Source organism: Notamacropus eugenii, chromosome 7, assembly GCF_028372415.1.
Source record: "Notamacropus eugenii isolate mMacEug1 chromosome 7, mMacEug1.pri_v2, whole genome shotgun sequence".
NCBI lineage: Eukaryota > Metazoa > Chordata > Mammalia > Diprotodontia > Macropodidae > Notamacropus > Notamacropus eugenii.
Genome location: NC_092878.1, coordinates 165,306,435 through 165,329,521, shown reverse-complemented (window position 1 = coordinate 165,329,521; position 23,087 = coordinate 165,306,435). Strand labels below are relative to the sequence as shown.

General features: G+C 42.6%; 1 protein-coding gene across 3 annotated transcripts in view; it reads right to left on the bottom strand.

Annotated features, from left to right (window-relative positions):
- The window catches only part of SEC24D (SEC24 homolog D, COPII coat complex component), a 105,433-nt gene extending 83,155 nt beyond the window's left edge, over positions 1-22,278 (bottom strand). Inside the window, exons 1-3 of one of the 3 annotated variants that reach the window (XM_072625372.1) lie at positions 22,139-22,278; positions 15,531-15,693; positions 9,246-9,375 (exon numbers count right to left, since the gene is read on the bottom strand). In XM_072625372.1, the coding sequence (XP_072481473.1) occupies positions 9,246-9,375; positions 15,531-15,651 (251 nt within the window). In that variant the 5' untranslated portion in view covers positions 15,652-15,693; positions 22,139-22,278. Of the gene's footprint in view, positions 1-9,245; positions 9,376-15,530; positions 15,694-20,799; positions 20,948-21,037; positions 21,146-22,138 lie in introns of those variants that run through there. The other 2 variants (XM_072625373.1, XM_072625374.1) reach the window with 2 other exon arrangements.
- Between the last annotated feature and the right edge of the window lie 809 nt (positions 22,279-23,087).

Genomic DNA, 23,087 nt, shown 5'->3' with positions numbered 1-23,087 from the left:
GCTCTGGCTGCTCTGAGTCAGGCTCCCCTTTCCTCTTCCTTGTTTATTGGAACAGATGCCCAGCCAGTTTGCTGGTCAAATCACCTTCTTAAGATATGTCTTGACCTGACATTTCCTTGCTCAGAACAAAACAACCCTCCCCAAACCCTAAAACTTCAGGGGTTTTCTATGGATCACAGGATCATATATAGAGAGAAGGAACCTTAGAAATCATCTAGCTTGACCCCTTCCTTTTTATAAATAAGGAAACTGAGACCCAGAGAGGTTAACTAACTTACTCAAGGTCACACAGGTAGTAAGTGATAGATGTGGGATTTGAACCTCAAACCCCCAAACCAGCTCTCATTCTATTATGCCATGCAGATTAAAATGCAATGCCTCAACCTTGTACTCATTCCCACCTACCTTTCTGGCCTGTAGCTCATTCTGACCATCATCCTTTCCATTTTTCCTGAGCTGGTTAACTCTACCATGCCCATTATTTCTGGGCAGACAGTGAAAATACCAATTCACCTGAGTACTATAGCTCTGCCCTAAGAAACTGAAGGATGTATGATGAAAAGAGTGGGAGCTCAATCCCAGGCCAGGGCTGTGGAAGGGGACAGAGACCGGCCTCAAGCAACTCCCCAGCCAGGGGAGGGGCATCGGGTGCAGCAACCCCATCCACATCTGCAGCAGGGCTGGGCATCCAGATTAAGTGGGGAGGGCCAAGCCCTGGGGCAGCTTCATCTCACCCCAGGTAGGAGACAGCAGGAGACAAAGTGCTTAGCCACCCCTTTCAAGAAGCAGGAGGGGGCAGGGCATTGCCCTGGTGTAAGTTCCTATCTGGAAATTAAGCTTGAAGAGGTGAGTAGAAGAAAAAAGCTTAATGCAATGAAGAAATACAGCAGAGAAAGAAATGCAGATCACATTAAGTATGAGTACAGCCTTGGAAAAAAGAATTAATTGGACACAAGGACTCCAAGAGTAGGTGAAAAAGATTGGAAACAAGAGGTAAAGACTGGAATTAGAGGATCTGGAAAGAGCATAGTTTGGAACTAAAGCTGGAAATCCTTAGGCAAACACTTACTATATACTTCTAAGCAGAATTGAATAAACAACTCAATAATTCAATGAACAGCAAGAAATATGAGAACAAAACCAAAAGAATGAAAAATGAGCAGACCATGTGGGATACATACCACCCAAAGAATTGACCTGGAAAATCGGATGAGTAGAGAGAATTTAAAAATTCCTGGACTTCCCTGAAAACCATGATCATAGAAAAACCCTAGAGAGTATATTTCATATAACCAGAAAGGAAAACTACTCAGAACTATTATTACCAGAGGGCAAAGTGAAAACAGAAAGAATCCATCCATCACCTTCTGAAAGAAACCCCAAATTAAATCTACCCAGAAATGTCATAGCTCAAATTCAGATATTCCAGGGTAGAAAAAAACAAACTCCAAGCACCTAAGAAAAAAGAGACAAAATATGAAGGAACCACCATCAGAACTTGCAAAGATATGCAGCAGATACTATACAGAAAAGGAAAGCTTGGACTACTATATGACAAAAGGCAAGAAAAAAACTTTTTATCAAGTATAACAGCCTAAAAAGTTGAGTATAATACTGAGGCAGGGTTGGGGGAGGGAAAGAAGAATGAACCTGTATAGAATACATGAATTTCAAGCATTCCTGTTACAAAACAAAAACAGATGGGATAGAATTCCTGAAATACAATCACAGGAAACTAGACAAACCTAGATTTAAGCAACTTGAAGGTGCTAAATGATGTTTTTACATCATTTTACACTGTTTACCCTGCTTCTTCTGAATTCTACTGTCATTAAGGGTCATGGAGGGAGGATGGGAAACTAAGGCCCTAAGCCTGTTATTTTTTCTTTCTGTTCTCTTTTAGATGAATAAGACAAGAGACAAAATGAGGAAGAAGAGGTAGAAGCCTAATATTGCTCATCACTGGGATATATCTAAGAACATGCACACATGGGAGCTGGGGTGGGGAGATAAGGACTCTCATAAACTTCCCTTATGTGGGATGGGAAAATGAAGAACACACGTACACACATGCACGCACGCACACACACACATACATGCACGCACACATGCACACACATGTGCACACACACATTTGATATAAGAATACACTAAAGTCAATTGAGAATAGGCAGGGATGGGAAAAGAGAAGGGAAAGAGGGAGGGCAGATTTAGGAAAAGCATAATCAGAAGGTGCAGCCCGCACCATTTTACAACTAGACTATTACAGCTGTCTCCCTGTCTCAAGTCTCTCCCAGCAGCTGGTGTCATCATGCTCAGAGCACTAAGCCTGGAGTCAAGAAGATCTGAGTTCAAATTTGACCTGATACACTTACTGGCTCTGTGCTGCTGAGCAAGTCACTTCACTCATCTGCCTCAGCTTCCTCAATTGTAAAATGTGGATAATAACAGCACCTTTTATACAGGGTAGTCAAAAAGATCAAATAGGGTAATATTTATTTTTTAAAAGTTCTTAGAGTAGGACCTAGCACACAGTAGGTGCTATATAAATACTTATTCCTCTATTCCCTTTCTTTCTCCCACTCTAGTTCTTCTTTCATTTCTCTGTCAAATTGATCTCCCTAAAGTATGTCTGACCATTGCCAATATATTCCAGTGGCTCCCTATTGGCTCCAGGATCAAATATGCAACTTCTGCTTGGTGTTCAACGCCCTTCCTAACCTGGTCCCTCCCCCCTCTTTTTCAGTCTTCTTATACCTTCCATCCTCCTCCCCTCCTTCTATCCCAGGACTGCAATTCAGTGACTGGCTCCACTGTTCTTCCATCTCCCAACTTGGAGTGTTTTCACTGGTGGTTCCCCATGACCAGATTTCTCTCTCTCCTCATCTCCCCCTCCTAGTGTTCTTGCCTTTTTTGAGGCTTCAGCTAAAGTCTCATCTTCTAAAGAAAGCCTTTCCCCATTCTCCTTAATCTTACTGCCTTCTCCCTGAGACTGCCTCCCACTTACCCACTCTATATTGTTTGTACCTAGCTGTCTGCATGTTCTTTCCCCAGTAGACATAAGACTGTGGGCTCTGTAAGGGCAGAGACCGTCATCTGCCTTTCTTTGTATCCCTGGCACTTAGCACAGTGCCTGGCACTTAACAGTATTAGTTGACTAACAATTAAAAGAGAATTCACCTATGGAGGGCTGATTATATAGGATAGAAAATATTAATAGTTAGACAGATAGAAGGATTTAAGATTTACAAAGTTTGTGAAGTTTGCAATGATGTCATTTGATCCTTATAACCACCTTGTGAGGTAGGCATTATTCTTCTCCTTTACCAGATGAGGAAACTGAGGCTGAATAGTTAAGCAACTTGTCTAGTTAGGTAATGCAATGAGGTCTTCCTGACTCCAGGTCCAGCACTCTCTCCACTAGCTGCCACCCAGCTGTCCTCAAGAAGAGAAGGCAGAGGGGCAAGATCAGACATCTGTAATTATAGATTACTATAGTGGATCCCATTCCCTTCCCTTCATCACCTTTTTTTTTTAAATGGAGGAGGAATGAGAAGGACCCTAGAGAGAAAACACTAGGATGTAATGGAGGAAAAAAACATCTAACAATAGTAACCATCAATTTAATTGGAGTGGGTTCTTGGGTAAAACAGGAGAGGGCAGCAGCATGAATTAGAAAGCATAAACTAATTGCAGGATGTTTACAAGAAACACTCTTGAAACATGATGATTCACACAGAATTAAAATAATAATTGGTTAGAGCAAAATCTGTTATATCTTGGGTCAACATCAAAGCGGGGGTGGTGATAATGATCTCAGGCAAAATAACAATAAAAATGCCCATGGTTAAATGAAATAAGCAAGAGAACTACATTATCCTGAAAGGCACCATAGATACTGAAACACTGTTACTATTAACTAAATATTTGTTGGATGACACAGAACCTAAGTAATTTAGGGAAAAGCTAATTGAATTAGGAGTAGGCAGTAAAACAATAATCATCGGGAATTCAATATGCCCTGTTAAAACCTAGACAAATCTGATCAAAAAAGAAACAAGAAAGAAATTAAGAACCTAGATAAAATTCTAGAAAAGTTTTATATATATATATAAAATTACTGAATGGGAATTATAAGAAAAATACGTAGTACCCAATTTTACATGGTTCTCTACAAAAAGTAACCTTGTGTTAAGGCAAAAAAAAAAAAAGCCCAGATAAAAATGCATTAAACGTATTCTTTACTGACCACAACACAATAAAATTATACTCAATATGGGGACTTTTAAGAAAGGAATAAGACATACATGGAGATTAAATAATATAATCCTAAAGAATGAGTGGGTTAATAAAGAATAGTTCACAGAAACAAATAATTTTATCAAAGGAAATGACAATGAGATAATGTAACAAAGCTTCTGTGACGCAGCCAAACTAATCCTTAACGGAACAATTATATCTCTAATATAATAATAATATCTCTAATCAATAAAAGAGAGAAACCAGAAATCAATGAATTGGGCATGGAACTAAAAAAAAGGCCAAGAAAACATCTAATTAAAGAACTCCAAATAAAATAGAAAAATTAAAATGATGAAAAGCAGAGATAAACAAAATTGAAAAACAAAAACTATCGTGTTAACAAATACATTGGGGGCTTTTTAAAAAGCAAACCATTAGTTAATTTATTTTTTAAAAAGGAAGAAGAAAATTAAATTACCAAAATAAAAAACAAAAAAGGGTATTTACAACCAAAGAAATTGTCAGAAAATTACTTTTGTCAATTAAAGGCCAACAAAACAGATAATTTAAAGGAAATGCACAAATAATTATGAAAAATAAAAATACTCAGACTAACTGGCAAAAATTTTAAACAGCCTAGACTAAAAAAAAAAAAAGGAGAAATTGAGCAAACTATAAATGAATATCCAAAGGCAAAGCTCCATTCCCAAATAAATTTAAAAGTGAATTCTATCACAAATGCAGAGAATAATTACCTCTAATATTACATAAATTGTTGCCAAAAAGAGAAAGAAAGCAACCTGTTAAACTTTTGTGAGACAATATTTGTATTAAAAGTGCTTAGCACAATGTCTACCACATAAAAGATGTTTTATAAATGTTTACTTCTTTTCCCTTTTCCCTATTAAAATGAGACATCATTCTGAAACCCACACCAGGGAAAGAGAAAGCAGAGAAAGAAGCTTAAAACTTTTATTTCTAATGAATATTGCAGAAAAAATGTGGTTAAAACATTATCAAAATAGTCTATAGAAACATGTTTGAAAAATTGTTTACTATGACTAGTGTGAATTTATACTAGGATTGCAGGTTTGGTTATGAAAACTATAGGCATAACAGGCCATATCAATAACAAAAACATTAAAAGTCACATGATTTTACCAAGAGATGCTAGAAATACTTTAAACAAAATGCAACCAATGGAACTAATTGTCAAGAATCTTAAAAATATAAAGAAGAAAAGTGAGAAGGAAGGGGCTCTGTCCGTATCACATAGTAAAAACAATCAAAACTCTTTGGTAATGATTTAAAAGTAGAAAAGTTGATCAGTGGATCAGGTTAGGTAAACAATACCAGGAACAAACCAAACATATTATTGTGGTTAGTAAACCAAAGGATACCAACTATTGTGGTAACAACTAACTATTTGACAAAAACTGCTGGGAAAATTGGAAAGTAACTGGACAGTATTTAGATTCACACCAACATCTTACAACTAATAACAGAACAAATTATAAATGAATACATTGCCTAAATAAAAAAGGTCATAAAATTAGAGAAGGAAAAGGATTACTTTTCACAAATATAATTACTGGGATAATTCTTAATTAAACAAGGGATAGAGGTGAAGATTAAAAGGATAATTTCATTACATAAAATTGAAGAGCTTTTGCATAAACAAAATCAAGGCAACTAGAATTAGAAGAGAACCAGTTAATTGAGGAAAATGTTTTTTTCAGTAAATATCTCTGGCAAAGATCTGATATTCAAGATATATAAGGAAATAGAAACAAATAGATAAGAACAATTACTCATGATTTCAAAAGCTAAAAAAAGGTCACAATAATGCACCTCTTTACCAATTTGCTGTGGATATAGAAACTGAGAAATAGCAAATGATAGAGCTAGGACAAGGAAATTATGTAGTGTTTTCCAACTATTTACATTATCAACACAAAAACTGATTATAAACTGAACCCTTAAGAATACAAATCATTCTACACACTACATTTAAAGACCATGATGCAATAAAAATGGGTTTTGAAATGGTGACATCATGAATAAAAAATCAAATTTACTCTTCGATCTCTTTTTACCAATTTACTACTATCCTAATTTTACTAATTACTAATATAACTGTTTACTAATATAACTGGGTTAAAGGTAAATTTAAAGAAGGATCAACAGATCACCCCAGAAAGAAAGATAATACTGATATTCCACATAAAACTGTATGAGATAGAGCCAAAGTGGTACTTAAGTCAGAAATTTATAATTATGTTATCAAAAGAGAGAGATGCCAAAATAATTGAATTTGTACCCCACCTCCCAAATCCAACGTTTCACAAAAACAAAGTAACAAGCTAATAGAAAACAGAGGAGAACTAGCCAAGATCAGTACAATTGAAAGTAGAAAATCAATGCACACAATAATGAAATCTAAGAGCTGTTTTTTTAGGAGACTAACAAAGGAAAATAATAAGCAAATCTAAGGAAAAAAGGGGAGAACAAACACAAATCACCAAAATTCAAGAGGAAAAAGGCGAGATCACAAGGGCAAAGAAACAGAGAGAGTTACATATACACAGCTCTAGGCCAAGAAACCTGAGAAGCTAATTGACATAGATGGTTATCCACCAAAGTGCACAGCTCTCCTTCACTCAAAACAAAGTCCAGTGCAAGTCATGTCACCATTACTCTGATGGCATGGTCTTCTTTGGCAACAAAGGACGAACACAAACAATCAGAATGCTCTGAGGCTAGGGAGGCATACTAAAGAAAATGAAAAGAAACTTTATTACACTAGGTGAAAGTGAAAGATCAAAGACAGGAGGGGTGTGTGTGTGTGTGTGTGTGTGTGTAGATGAAGTAATAATAAAAGATGAAAGAATAGGCTGAGCTAGTCAATTCTTCTGTTATCTCGGCAAAGGCTAATCATCTTTGGAGAGAAACAGTTAGAGCCAAAATAGTCAATAGGGAGTAGACACACATGATGAGTAGGGAGATAGTAAGCAATCACTTCAATGCCTTGGAGGAGTTCAAGTAACCAAGACCAGACTAACAACATCCCATGGTATGGACTGAGCTGGCAGGTGTGTTTGCTGGGCCGAGTTATTCAGAGACATTTCAAAGACAGTGGAGAATTCATGATGTGGTATATGACTGAAGAATTGTAAATGATATACTGATTTTTGAAGAAAGAGAAGACAGTAGACTCTGCAAAGTCTAGACTACTGACCTTGATTTTGATTGTTGGTCAAAGGATAGAATTTATTAGGGACAGTGAGTAAATATTTAGATAAAGAAAGGGATAACAAAAAGACCTGAACACAAAGTCAATATCCCTTGATTGGGGAATGGCTAAACAAACTGAGGTCCATGAATGTAATGGAGTATTACTGTGCCGTACAAAATGACAAGTAAGATGACTATAGAGAAATTTGGAAAGACTTACAGGGATTGATGCAAAATGAGGTAAGCAGAGCTAAGAAAACAATGTAAAAGGCAACTACAAAAATGAAAATGGAAAGAACCACAAAACAATGGCCAATGAATGCTGGGAAATTACAAAGAACAAGCTTGGCCCCAAAGAAGTGCAACATGAATGTTAGCTATTAGCTATTGCCATCCATCCATCCATCCATCCATCCATCCATCCATCCATCCATCCATCTATTCATTCATTCACTTATTCAATCATACATACTCTGTTCAAGGCTTATTCATTGGAATGACCAGGCTGCAGCACATTACAAGCCAAAAACTGTGCACAAAACTCAGCACAAAGGATATCATCAGAGAGATGGGCCACAGGAGAGGGAAAAGGGCCAGTCATCTGGGTGGTAACGTAAAGGTCAAGAGAGAGCCAAGATACTCTCATGGCATCCCAGCAACATCAAAGGCACCAGAAGAAGATCCCCAACACACAGGGACAACCCTCTGCTAAGCCTTTATGGGAGTACAAGAGTAAGAGTCACAGAGGAGGAGGGGGCTGGAAGAGTTGTGGTCTTCTCCATTGGAAGAACAGATATTGATGAGACCACAGATCCATACAGACAAGGGACTGGGTTGTACCCAGGGATACAAAACTGAAAAATGCCCCAGCCCCTGCCCTCAGTGAGCTTAGGTTCTGTGGGAAGTGGGGGAATACTGCAGGAACACAGACAAGTGCAGTAAAAGGGAGTGAATGAGGGTAGCAAATGGGAGGACCGGACAAAGTGCTCAGGACATATTTTAGAAGAGAAGATTTTCATGTGGAGGGGAGGGATGCAGGCCCAGGCAGTTATTCCAGGATTAGGTGACACCAGCAAGGCTTCCAGAAAGAGAAGGCCTAATGAAAGAGGCACCATGGTACTGTGTAAAGAGGGCTGAACTAGGACTCACATGGCCTGGGTTTGAATTCCATCTCTGCCACTTACTCTGGGTAACCTTGGACAAGTCCTAATCCTTCGGGGTTTCATTTTTTTCATTTTTAAAAATAGAACAGTTGGATGAGATGGTGCTAAGGGTCCTTCTAGCACTGAATCTATGATCCAAAGTTGTCTCATGATCCTGATAACGTATTCTGGAACAGACATCTGGTAAATAGAATGCTTGATAAATTCTATGACTTTCCTTACCCTTCTGAAATCTAACTGGTCCATCTGAGGAATTTACCCATAGGTACATGCCACAGAGAAAGCTGTCAATCCAGAGGGCAAATTTACAACCAGGCATATGCTGGAGCCAGCTCAAACCCACTTGAGAGAGCTAAGGATGATTTTTTTCAATGCTAGCGATTATACCTCAGAAAATGGAAAACACTACAAATCAGGGCTTGAATTATTGCTTTGTTGATTGTCTAGATGTAAGAAAGTGATGGAGAAATATCAGTAATGAAGATCAAACTTAAAATTGTGTTGATTGTTAAATATTTACCAGCACATCCCATAGATGCTCAAGTTATTTAGAAACAACTTTCTGATCAGGTAGCACCATGAAGAAATTTAGTCTGGGTAACTTACCTTTGCTGGGGATACCCTGAGATATTAGGACCATTCTGGCCAAACTGATGGGCCCCAGAATTGGGGGGTCCAGGAGGTAATACCCCAACAGGTGCAGTTGGTCCCAAAGGCCCAGCTGGCTTCATTATGCCTGTAATGCAACAAAGAGTGCAGGTAAATAAATTGGAGTGCATGTTATTAATGAGTCATAGCAGATGATGCAAAATACTTAGGCCAAGAACTTGGGCTGATAAAGGAAGAGAAAGTAGGTAACAATCAATGGATCCACTGCCTCATTCTGAAGTACAAAGAGTTGGATGAGGGGGTAGCTAATGTCCTTTGAGCTTGGAGTCATGTCATCCGGTCACTCTGCTGTGATTCTGGGCTCCAGTCCTGGCTGATGGAGCTCTGCCTCAGTGGGTAATATGCAAAGAGAACGAGAAATGCTAAAAATAGAATAATGAAAATGGAAAATAACTACAATATTTTCCATCCACCTGATCCACAGGCCAGGCAGACTTTGTGCTTTGCAGAGAATAAGCACTTTTCTCCTTCCTTCCTTCCTTCCTTCCTTCCTTCCTTCCTTCCTCCCTTCCTTCCTTCCTTCCTTCCTTCTTTCCTTCCTTTTTTCCTTCCCTCCTTTCTCCCTCCCTCCCTCCTGTTAGTCAATCAAACTGAACTAACTACAGAAAGGCAACAAGGAGCAGAGAAGAGGGTCCTGGATTTGGATTACAAGGACCTGGGTTCAAATCCCAGCTCAGTTTCTTACCATTGCTGTGATGACAGGAAAATCATTCCCTATCTCAATGCCTCAGCTTCCTTTTCTGTGGACAGAGACTGGTCCAGATGGTCTTGAAGCCCCCCTGCTAGACACTAATAACTGTTTGCTGAATGGAACGGAGTAGAATAAAATTCCCTCGTCCCTCATCTGCATCCAACACCTCCTTGTCACTCTGCTCTCCCCCTCACTTTTTTTGCCCTCATCTCCACATGAAACTTCTATGGTCTAGATACAAAGCCACTTCTTTCAAGAAACCTTACATGATTGCCCAGAAATGACCCTTCCCTCCTCAGTCTTGGCATAGCACTTCATTTGCATGTCTTAGGATCTCCCCTATGTCACAGGTACAGGATCATAGCTTTGGTGCTGGAAGCAACCTTTGAGATCATCTATTCTAAGGCTGACCCTCATTTTACAGATGAGGAAACTGAGGCCCAGGGAGGCTAAATGATTTGCCCAAGATCACCAAACTAGTAAGGGACAGATTTGGAGGTTGGAGCTCTTTCCACTGGGCCACATTGTATTTTTGGGGGGTATCCCCTTACTAGACCCTGTGTACCTAGCTTGGCGCTCTCCATGTAGATGTTTGTTGAATTGAAAAGTGCATGGAGGCATACGTATGTTTGCATGTGTATATGTATACACACACATATACACTAGAGTAATATATATTCTTGTCATATACTTATGTACCAGTATATCATACAACAAATGTAAACATCTATGTTGTTGTTGTTGAGTCATTTCAATTGTATCTGACTTTTTATTACCCCATTTGGGGTTTTCTTGGCAGAGATACTAGAGTGGTTTGCCATTTCCTTCTCCTCATTTTATAGCTGAAGAAACTGAGGCAAACAGGGTGAAGTGACCTGTCCAAGGTCACACAGCTAGTGAGTATCTGAAGCCAGAAAGAGGAGTCTTTGTGATGTGGTGCTCTATCCATTGTGCCATCCAGCTGCTCAAACATATACACATACACATAGATACTAGATGAGTAATATGTGCACATATTACTCTTGTTTTATATACACATGTATATATATATGTACATACATATGTTCAATAGACAGATAACTCACCACATATACATATGTGCACACATGGAGGTAGATACATATACATGTGAATACATGCATGTATGTTTACATATATGTATATATACATATATTATAAGTGCATTAGGCTCTATGGAAGTATTCACTGAAACATTTCCCTGGTAGATCTGAATATAAGTTTAAAGAAATGAGCCTAAGATAAAAGTTCTAAACCTTAGAACCTAGAAAGGAGCCCATGTTGAACTTGGAGACACTTCTGAGTCTCCTTTGGGGTCCCCTTCCAAACAGCCATTCCATTCAAAAACTAGCCAGTCAACAGGTATTTATCAAGTGCTTCCTGTAGGTGAGGCAGATATTGTTCAACAACAACATCGTTATAACAGACACAAAAGAAATACACGGATGGTAGAGAATGGAATTCACTTCTTGAAAAATCTTTGATTTTTTCTAATCTTGAAATTGTCATTTCATGGGCAGAAAGAATTGTAGGGAGGAAACACTCTCATTTCAGATCAGTTTCTATTTTGAAACTTGTCCTGAGTCACTGAGGGCTCAAGTCACAGTGTGTGTCAGAGCTGGTGCTGGACCCCAGTTCTTTTCTCATCTATCATACCACATTGCCTCTTGGGGTACCTAGTGATTCTTCAGTGGATCTGGAGAAAAAAAAAATCACAGTTTAGTCATGTGATCAACAAGTCTATAGCAGTGATCCTTTAGGGGTCAGTGCCCAAATCTCACACAGCCGCCAAGCTGATCTTTCTAAAGCAGAATCTGACCACACCACCCTCTGTTCCATAAACTTCAATAGCTCCTTCTCTCCTATAGACTAAAATACAATTCTGCCATTGGGCATTTAAACCCTTCACAATCTGGACTCAGTCTATTTGTTCCAGGCTTGTTTCCTATTTCTTCCTTCTCCCATCCCTTAATCCCCACTGAGCACACCCTACATGGGAGACAATCTTTGTTACCCTTGCATGCCTGGTAGCTAGCAAACAGCTGATACTTAATAAATGCTTGATGAAGTTTCTTTAATTTTTTTGTGGTTCACCTAGCCTGGAGCCAGGGTAATCAATAAAAATCTTTTAATGGTAACAACTTTAATCCACCAGTGGCTTGTTTCCAATACTGATCTTTGTACCAACCATACCTTTCTCTAAAAGGCTTCAGAAAGGAAGGGGAGTTAGGGCTAGAGATGTTCATGCTGTTGTTGGAGTTTGGGGTTTCCGTCTCTGGCAAATTTCCCTTTTGTTAGCATGATCATGTATTCCAGTTTTCTTGGGATTGGCCTCATTTATGAAAATAAAGTAAAAATCAGTTCATGGAAGCTAATTTTAATATGGCAGCAGCGTACCCATGTGGGCAAATAAAAATGGTTGGATTTACCAGTGTTCTAAGCATGGGATTTAACCCACTTCTCTCTCAGTGACAAGAAGCAGAATGAATGGAGAGCTGGCAGCCTAGGTCAGTCTCTGAATGTTGGCCAATCCCCTTTCTGACATGTGCTGCTGTGTAACCTTAGCCAACTCACTCAACTTCTCATAGCTCAAGGTAACTTTCTAAGACTCTAAGTTGCAGAGAATATGACAGCCTACACCTGGAACTTGTTATATCACTGGAATCACAGCTCCTCTCAGTTTCCTCATCTGTCAAATGAGCTAGAGAAGGAAATGGCCAAGCACTCCAGTATCTCTGCAAAGAAAACCCCACATGGGTCAGGAAGAGTCACACAGGACTAAAATAACTGAACAACTGCCTGAAGATGAGAGTGTTCAGAAGGGCTTTGAATGGGGGCTTGGGAAGCTGCTGCAGGTTTGTTTAAATGTAGAGATAGTTGGAGGATTGGAGTGAGGTGAGAAGAGAGCAGGGAGGTGGGCCATGGAGGCTAAACTGCCTGCCAGTCTGGTCTAAGGAGGAATTTGTGCTAGGAGGCCTTAAGAGTGTCTGAAGACAGGATGAACACAGATTCTTTCTGCAGCAGGTTTGTTAGAACTAACATTCACAGGGCTTTACAAATCTTAAGAGTTTTACAAATATTATCTCATTTGATCCTCACAACAACTTGGAGAGGTAGTGCAATTATTATCCCCATTTTCCAGATGGGGAAATTGAGTCAGACAAAAGGTTAGTGACTTGCCCAGCTAGTAAGCACTTGAGCATTTGAACTCAGGTCATCCTGACTAGCACTCTCTCCACCCCACCTACCTGCCTCATGACTAGTACTGTGTACTCAGGGACTATTGCCTGCTTATTTCTCACCTCTCTCTGCAGTATAGGCCAAAGGAAAGGTGGTTGGATTGAGAGTCAGTGGGAGAGGCTTTGAATTCCCCTTCTGCCACATCTGACCTGGCAGTTGGTAGGAAGTGGCCTTGGGTATCTCAGTCTCTGTTTCCTCTATTGTAAAATGAGGGAATTGGACTAGATGATCCCTGAGGTCCCTTCCAGGTCTACATCTGATGATTCTGGTCCCTTTAGGGACAAACAGAATGTGTCTAATCACTTCTCCCATGGGGAAGCTAGGTGGTGCAGTGGATAGAGCACCAGTGCAGGAGTCAGGAGGATATGAGTTCAAATCCCACCTCAGACACTTGACACTCACTAGTTGTGTGACCTTGGCCAAGTCACTTAACCCCAATTGCCTCATCCTGCGTCATCTCCAGTCATCCTGATGAATACCTGGTCACTGGATTCAGATGGCTCTGGAGGAGAAGTGAGGCTGGTGGCCTGCACAGCCCTCCCTCACTCAAAACAAAGTCAAGTGCAAGTCATGCCATCATTTCTCTGATGGCGTGGTCTTCTTGGGCAATGAAGGATGAACACACACAATCACTCCTCTCTTCAACGATGTGCAGAGAGAAGTGAATCTGTCACGTGGGAAATCTGGTCTCTTCCAGGCCAGCTAGACATCTCCCTTCTTTGTCCTAGACTCAGATGGCAGGAATCTGAAGCTCTGCAGTGGGGACTAAAGGGAGACCTGGGATCAAATTCCCTCTGTCACTTCGATGACCTTTCCCTGCCTGGTCCCATCCCCCTATTCCTGCCTCTTTGCAGGGGGAGGTTGTCTCTGCCTTTAGAGTGTAAGTTCTTGAGGCCTAGATTATTTTTTATTAATAAATAAATTCATTAATCAACTACTAACTTCTTAATAAATTCATTAGTCATTAATTTGTATATCACTGTATCCTATAACATGATACATAACTATGTAGTTATGTATATGCAATATGCAACCAGTTATATATAATTAGAGCCATGTTACGTAGTGTATAATGAGTGATACACTGTATAACGTATGGTTATATGTAAATTATATAGTTTAATTACGTAGTTAAGGAGGCAGCTACATGGCTCAGAGGATGGAGCGCTGGGCCTGAGGAAGACCTGAGTTCAAATCTGGCCTCAGACACTAACTGGCTGTGTGACCCTGGGCAAGTCACTTAATCTTTGTCTTTACTCATGGGAGAAGAAGATGGCGAACCCCTCCAGCATCTTTGCTACGGAAACCCCATGAACAGTATGGCTCATGGGGTCATGGAGAGTCGGACGTGACTCAATAACTGAACCACAAAAAATGATATCATTAATTAACGATGGATTGTAAGATGACATGCTATACAGCTATACAGAGTTGTATTACATAAGGTTATATATAATAATGTTACATGACCATATAATAATGAATTAATTACTCTATGACCAGTACTTAGACCAATGCATGGCCCATAGTAGGTGCTTAATAAGTTGTTATTCGATTTTTATTTTATTGGACTCATTGGATTGCTCATTTTAAGTCACTTTACATCTCTGTCACATATGGGGGTTGGGCCAGTTGAGGGATCGAATGCCTCCCAGCTGCCCTAAATCCTGGATGTCATGGCCCTGCAGGGTGCTCTCCACCAGACACTTTCCAGCCTGTCAAGGTGTTTTGAAAAATGTAGCACATAATAGTGAACATAATCACCCATAGTGCTCAGCACCTAGGAGGACATGGACAAGGTGGGACCTGTGAATTCAGTGGTGTAGGGGACGCCCAGATGAAGAAATTCTGTCTCCCAGCATACCTCAGCACCTTTTCTGCAATGGATGGCCTTCACGTGCTGTTGAAGACCCTGAGAGGTTGGGCAATTTGCCCAGGTCCACTCTTACAGCCTGTGTCAGTACTCGGAACTGACCCAAGGTCTTCTGGGCTCTGAGGCCGATATTATCCACTAGGTCATGCCGCCTCTTACTTAGCATGTAGTAAAAGCTTAAGAAATGCTTTTCATTTAGATGGCGTCTGAGTAGAGTAAAACTATCCCTTCCAGAGTCCCTGGAAATAGGTCTCTCTCTTGACAGAGCCTAAGAGTGCATTGGATTTCTTGAGTGTCATACCACACTATTGACTCTCCTTAAGCTTGCAGTCCACCAAGCTCCCCAGATCCTTTTCAAAACCACTACTGTTCATAAATGAACTAACATAGTCCATGTTACCTGATGGAGGGGCTGAGTGTGATGGGTCACCATAATGTCCATGAAGGGGTGGGGAGAGGGCACCCATTCCAGTCTGGGGTTGGGAGTATGGAGGGGTAGCGACGTAACCTTGTTGGCTCATGGTGAAAGTTATCTCATTCCAGATCACAGGATTCTTCTAAGGCTGAAACAGAAAAAAGACAACGTCAGACCGAAGGGCTGAGTCATTCTGCTCCTAAAGGAAAAGGACATTCTGTAGTAGCTGTAAGGACACTGGCGGGACCTGGGCATCTGCCATGGGAGACAATCAGTATATCCTTTTATCATTAAGCATCATGTATGTCATTATAGCTGCTGCAGAGCAGAAAGGCTAACTGATTACAATTGAACAACAAACACTGTTAAGTTCCTGCTGTTTACTGACTTAATTGAGTATCCTGTGGGTGCCAAGAAGATACAAAGATTAAGGTCCATTCCCTGTAGGAGCTCACAACCAAGTAGGGAGGACATAGGAGCAGTGGTCAGCACAACTGCCTTCCAAGCAGGTGACCTAGACCTAGGTTTAATTTCTAGTCAACACGTATTTTTCAGGGCAGCTAGATGACTCAGTGGATAGAATGCAGGGCCCAGAGTCAGGAAGACTTGAGCTCAAATCCCCCTAAAGAGACTCACTAGCTGTGTGACCTTGGGCCAGTCACTTAACCTTTCTTTGCCTCAATTTCCTTATCTATAAAATGAGCCGGAGAAGGAAATGCCAAATCACTCTAGCATTTTGCCAGGAAAATCTCACAGAGGATTAAGAAGAGTGAGATATGATTGAACAGCAACAAGGGGGTATATGAGGAACGATACAAGTGAGTTCAAAGGTCCGGGTGCTCACCCCTCCTCTGATATAGACTGCCAGATTTGAAGATTATGTGCCTGAGGGCCCCCTGGGTGAGCATCTGTGTGGCTCACATTCTTGCTTTTCTTTTAAGGAAATTCAAAGGGAGTTTATTAAAAATGCCAAGATTGGAAGCCCTTGGGACAAGCCTACATCTCAATCTAATAAATGAGGAAAGGCCTGCTGGGTTGTAATAATGGGAACCTTCAATAAATTAATTCAATTAAGTCATCAACAGGCATTTATAATCATGAGCCAGGCAAGAAACTAAATGCTATGGATTCAAAGAAAGCTAAAATCAATCTCTACCCTCAGGGGGCTTACCTTTTAAAGGAGGAGATAATGTAACATATGACATATAAGTAAACTGTTACAAGGTAACCTGAGACATGGGGAGAGACACCAGTAGCTGGAAGAACCAGGAGAAACCTCATGAAGAAGGTGGTGTTTGAGCTGAGTTTTGAGGGAAGCCATGGATTCTGGGAGGCAGGAGAGCATGCCCAGCATGGAGAAGGAACTAATACTGCTTAGAATGTGATGGTCAGAAAGACCATCAGGCACAGTCTGACGTGTACCCTGGGGAAGATCCAGCGGATTAAGGTCAGCCCAAGAGAGATGGAAACTCTGGAACTGAATTGTGAAGGCAAAAAAGAAAGAAGAAAAATTGGAATTGTCCAAAGGAAGGGAGGAATGAAAGGACAGAGGAAAGGAAGGAAGAAGAAAAAAGAAGAAAGTATTTATTAAGCGTGTACTATGTGCCAGTCACTGTGCTAAGCACTTTTACAAATGGTATCTCCGTGACTGATATCCAGCATAAGGGGAGAGATCATTCCTGGGCACCTAGCTTCCCTTGTTGAGACTAAAGTAACAGGTCCACACTGATTTCCTCCACTGCTATGCAAAGAGGTACTTACTGAGTCATTGTCACAATCTTTGAAAAATCACGGAGAACCAGATGATTACTGTCCCTCCCTCACCCAGTCCCAAATTAGGGAACATGTATCCCAATTTTTTTAAAAAAAGGAAAGAGAGTCAATAAATGATAGGGCATTGATTTTTGATTCCTGGCAAACTTAGAAAATGTGCTATTAAAGGGATAATTGGTGAAGGAAGGAAGTGACGAGAAAAGAGCTGTCCTGGCTTCACGATCCAGGTATGCCAGACTAACCTCGCTTGCTCTTTATCGTAGGGTTACTAGCCTGGCAGATCAGCAAGGTTATGTAGAAACTGTCTATCTGGATTTTAGCAGGCATTTGACAAAAAAGTCTCTCTAAGCTGTTCTTGGAGACAAAGTGGAATGATACAGACTGACAGAGCAATTCAGCAAATTATAACCTGGTCAAATGGCTCCAAAAGAATCATTGGCAATTCAAAGTCAACTGACTGACTCACTAAGAACAGTTGTTAATGGGCCTAATTTGACTCAAAAGGAGGCCTCCATTGGAACTTCCTGGGGATGTGGGCTTGGTTCTGTGGTTTAACATTTTTACCAAGGACTAGGATGAAGACCTAGATAAAGGTCTAGATCAGGGCTTCTTAAATATTTTCTACTTAAGACCCCTTCAGCATTCCCTAAACTGTGGGTCACTATCCTTTATGGGATTGTGAGCCATAGTTTAAGAAGTGCTGGCTAGATGGTACATTTATCTCATTGGCAAAAAACTACTGGAGGAGAATAACTGACAGACTGAATGACAGACAAAGGGTTCCAAAGGATCCGGACAGGTTAGAGGGGTAAGGAACCTGCAGCCTCAAGGACACATGTGACCCTCTATATCCTCAAGTGTGGCCCTTTGACAGAATCCAGACTTCACAGAACAAATTCAGATTTGGACATTTGGATTCAGTCAAAGGGCCACATCCAGAAATCCAAGGACCTAGGAGGACCTAGAAAAACCTAGAAGGCCACACGTGTCCTCAAGGCCGTGGGTTCCCCACTCCTGGGTTAGCACACTGAATTGAATCAAATAAGATGCAAGTGAATATAATAATAACAAAGATTAAATAAATATAATATAATAACAAGTGAATGATCACTATAAAGCCTTATTACCCTTGAGTGCAAACAAACAAACCACCAAAAAAATTCTCTTCCCAGGTCCAAGATGGCAGGGTGCATAACTAGACAGCAGATCTTTTGACAAAGGTTCGGGGTCTTTGGTGGGTTACTAACTCCACATGAATCAACAGTGTGACATGGAAGTCAAAAAAAGCTAATTCAACCTGAGGGGCCTTAATGGGGCCCAAGACTAGAGAAATAGCACTGTCCGCCCCGATTAGGCAACATCGAGAACACTGTAGTTTACTCTGGGCATCACATTGTAGGAAAGACATCGATAAGCTGGAAAGTATCCAGAGAAAAATGACCAGAATGGTTCAAACCAAATGAAGAACTTCAAATGAAATAGGACCATTCTAACTTGAAGAGGAGACTCTGTGGGATATGATAGTTGTCACCCAACTACAAAGGATAAATACTGACCTGATTTTCTAAAGAGAAAAGGAATAGAGTGTATAAATGGTAGGTCAAAGAGTTTGACTTTGATCCCTGGCAAACTTAGAGAACGAATTATTAGAAGGATAGTCAGTGAAATCCGATATTTGGAGGACTGACAAGCAAGAGAGATTAGACCAGCTCTACTGAGTCCCAGAAGGCAGAACTAAGAACGATGGGTAGAAGCAGGAAAGAAGCAAACTGAGGCTCAAGTCATGGGGAAAAAAAAAACCCAAAAAACTTTCTAACAAAGGAGAACAGGCTGCCCAGGGGACAGGAAGTGCCTGCTCATAGGAGGTCCTCAAAGAAGGAAGGGGGAATTTTTATGCAAGTGTGGGATTTAGGGACGGACTTAGATTTAGACAGACTCTGAGGTCCTTTCCATCTCTGAATTTATGTGATTCTGTGAATGTGACAGAAATGAAAGATGCCCAGCATCAAAATCGACAGGATTTAGAGCTGGGAAAGACTTGGGGGTCATAAAGTCCAACACTTTCATTTTGTCAATAAAGAAACAGTAAACATTTGCCCAATGTTTGAGCTAGGTAGCTCAGGAGATAAGAGTGCTGAGCCTGGAGTCAGGAAGACCTGAATTTAAATCTAGTCTCAGACACTTAGTAACTGTGTGACCCTGGGCAAGTCACTTAATCCATTTTGCTTCAGTTTCCTCATCTGTCATATGAGCTGGAGAAGGAGGTGGCAAACTACTCCAATATTTTTGGCAAGAAAACCCCAAATGGGGTCATGAAGAGTGGGACATGACTGAGTGACTGAAGAACACAAGTAGAAGCTGAGACTTCAAACTCAGGTCAGCTGGGGGCTCTTTCCACCCTTCCATATTAGTGCTGAATCAATGTCATGGGTCATAATTTGGACAAATGAGAGGGCAGAGTGTACTCAATCTTCAGCTACCCACAGTCTTCCTGAGCGAAATAAATAGCAATGATGCCTAGTGGTTAGTGGTTACAGCACTGGTCTGGGTGGGTAACAGCCTTTCAAATCCTTACTAGCTGTGTATGTCACAACCTCTTTGAATCCATTCCCAGCCTGCTGTGAGAAAGGTCCTTGGCCAACCTTAAAATCTATAGGAAGGTCAATTAAGAACTTGTTCGGAAGATTTTAATTTCTCCCTTATGCATAAGATGATGTTCAGTTTCCATGGATGTCTACAAAAGGCCAGGCAGAGGAAAAGTGAAACTTCATAATAACCATTTATGGTTTGGGTCCCATTTGGATTCTTCTCAAGAACTGGACCTCAGTTTACCCTTTGGGTAGAATGGGCACAGTGGAAAGACTCAAATCTTGGCTCTGACACTTACGACTTGTTTGACCTTGGGTTGACTTGCCCTCTCATGGCCTCAGTTTCTGCATCTGTAAAATAGGGAGGTTGGGCCAGTTTTTCCTTCCAGTCTTAAATCTGTGATGCTAAAATCTTGTCTGGTTTTCACAAAAATAAGAGCCATTTTTAAGTTGATAAGGAATCTGTTTTGCCATGTAGTTGAAGATGAAGTATACAGGGTATCTGGAAGTCTGAGTTCTAGTCCTGGCCTGCCACTCAGGAAGTCCATTTTCTGTATGTGCCTCAGTTTCCCCATCTTCAAAATGAGCATGACGATTTTTAGAGCTCTTTCTGCTCTCAAGATCTTGGATTTCTTCAGAATACCTTCTCTTTTCTCCGACTTGCTCCTCTTAGTTTTGGATCTCTCCTTATCCTTCATTTTTACAGATAAGGACACTGAGGCTCAGAGAGGTTAAGGGGTTGCCCAAGGTTAGAGAGTAAGCAGCTGAGCTAGGATTTCAAAATCAGGCCACCTGGCTCCAGATCAGGGGTCCTTATCATGGGGTACAAGAGGTTTGAGGATGCCCCTGAACTTGGTTTTTGGGGAAAAAAGAATATTTTGATTTTCACTAACCTTTGGCTGCCTTTCCAATTCACTGCTGTTCATTTTCTGCATTTAAAAACTCTGTTCTGAGAAGGGGCCCAGGGCTTCCTCCTAGCCTGCCTCAGGGATCCAGGGCACAAAGATGGTGAAGGATCTCTGCCTGGAGAAGCCAGCGTTCTTCCCAGATCACCGGCTGCTGCCCTCCTGGGAAGGCTGTTAGAAATCAGACCCCTGCTAAGGAGACCGTGGGAGTGCCCCGCATCCTTACCATTCCGAGTCTGCAATCCCCCCATTTGTCTGCCTGTTGTATTACTCTACACTCCACCATAGTGATCAGGTAAGAGCATTCATCACAAGCCGATTTCCTTCCCTTGCATCCAACAAGCTAGCGTGAGCAGGCGAGGACAGGACCAAAGGCCTGTTGGCTGTATCCTTTGTCGGGGACGCTTACCTTTCCTCCTCCCACTACTAAGCAGACAGGGAGACGTGGCAGCCTGAGCTTTGGTCCAGCCTATCCAACCGGGCACCTCGGAGTGGGGTCGGCCAGGACACACCCCTGGCGGCCCGGCCGCCCGGCCACCTGCCTCCCGCCTGGTCACCTGGGGCCCTGGGTGCTTCTCGCTAGTGCACAGGAAGGGGCTGGGATTGGGCTCCCTGCAACTGGGGGAACTTTGCTTCCTCTCTCGCCCAGCGCAGGCTGCCACGTCAAACTTCCCGGCGCATCACACACACATACACACTGACACACGCGCACACACACACACACACACACACACATACACACACACACACACACACTGACACACACACACACACACACACACTGACACACGCACACATACACACACACACACACACACCCCGAGTTAACACCGAGGACCCTGACTCAGCGGGAAATGGGCATACAGCAGAGGTTCCCGAAAGGGAATCCTCGGAGGGAAGTGGCCTTCAGCCCCCGGCACCCCGGGACCCTAGGGGGGAAGTGCCCTCGGACCCCGAAAGCCACGCAGGCGTCTCGACAGTAGATCCCAGAGCATTAAAGTCCCGACCCCCGATATTGTCAGTGACTCAGACGGCCCCTCATTCCAAGGAAAAGCTAGGGCTGGAGAGGGAGGAGAAGACGCCCACGGGTGTCATGGAAGGAGGACTTGGGTTCGAATCCAGCTCTGACGGTTCGACTTTAGGCAGGTGAGCGAGTCTCAGTTTCTCTGGCGGTAACAAGCAGGGGCAGACCCGGGGATCGCCGAGTCCTCGGAGGACGCGCCTCCAGGGGGGCTCGGGACACTGGGGGCCCAGGCACGGGGCGCAGGGCGGGGGCCCCTCAAATCGAGGGCCCCGCGCGGCCGGGGGTCCCGCCCGGGCTCCTTACCTGGCTGGCTGCAGCTGTTCGGCTCGGCTCCGCTCCTCCGCGCTCCTCCGCCCGCCGGCCCTCCCGCCGGCCCGCCCGCCCCAGCAGCCAGTGCCACGTCAAAGCCTGCCCGGCCCGCGGGCGCGGCGGCAGGAGAGCGCGCGCGTGCCCGGAGCGCGGCCCCGCCGGCCCAGCCCACGTGTGCGCGCCTGAGGGAGGGAGGGATCGAGGAAAGGAGGGGGCAGGCGCTGTCTGGACCACCCTCTCCTCCGGCTGCTGCTGCTCCTCCCCTCCCCTCCCCTTCTCTTCCCCTTCCTCCTCCTCTCTCGCCTTGTCCTCTTCCTCCCTCATGTCTTCCTCCTTGTCCTCCAAGTGCTCCCCCTTTCTTCCCCTCCTCCTCCCTGAACTTGTCTGGACTTCCACACCCTCATCCATAAAAGGGGGATACTGAACTCAGTACCCTCCAAGATTCCTCTGCCTCAGAATCTCTGATCTTACGGGATTTGGGGCAAGTCTCTCACTCAGGGCCACAGTTTCCTGAAGCAGAAAAGGAAGCTGGACCAGATGCTTCCCCTCTGGGAGTCCCTGCTTCCTCCTCAGGAAAGGCTCCGGGGACAGCTCCCATGCTACATTTCACATGTATCCCTAAGGAGTTACTTTTGAGACAGATTTGGTTCAAGAAGAGACATTGTTACGCCCAGGAGGGGGCAACATGTATAGACCTAAGAAGGATCAGGGTGGCATCCGGGCAAAACAGACCCTGGGCCCCGAGAAGAGAGAGAATGGGAGTGCAGGAGCTCTGAGAAGATGTCCACTGGAAGCCCCTCATTCTTCAGAGGAGGAAATGGATAACCTAAGAGAATAAGAGACTGCATCAGTAAGAAACATGGACTGAGTGCTTACTGTGTTCTGGGCACGGGCTAAGCACCAGAGACACAAAGGTAGGGCAATGAGCCCAGCCTTCCAGGAT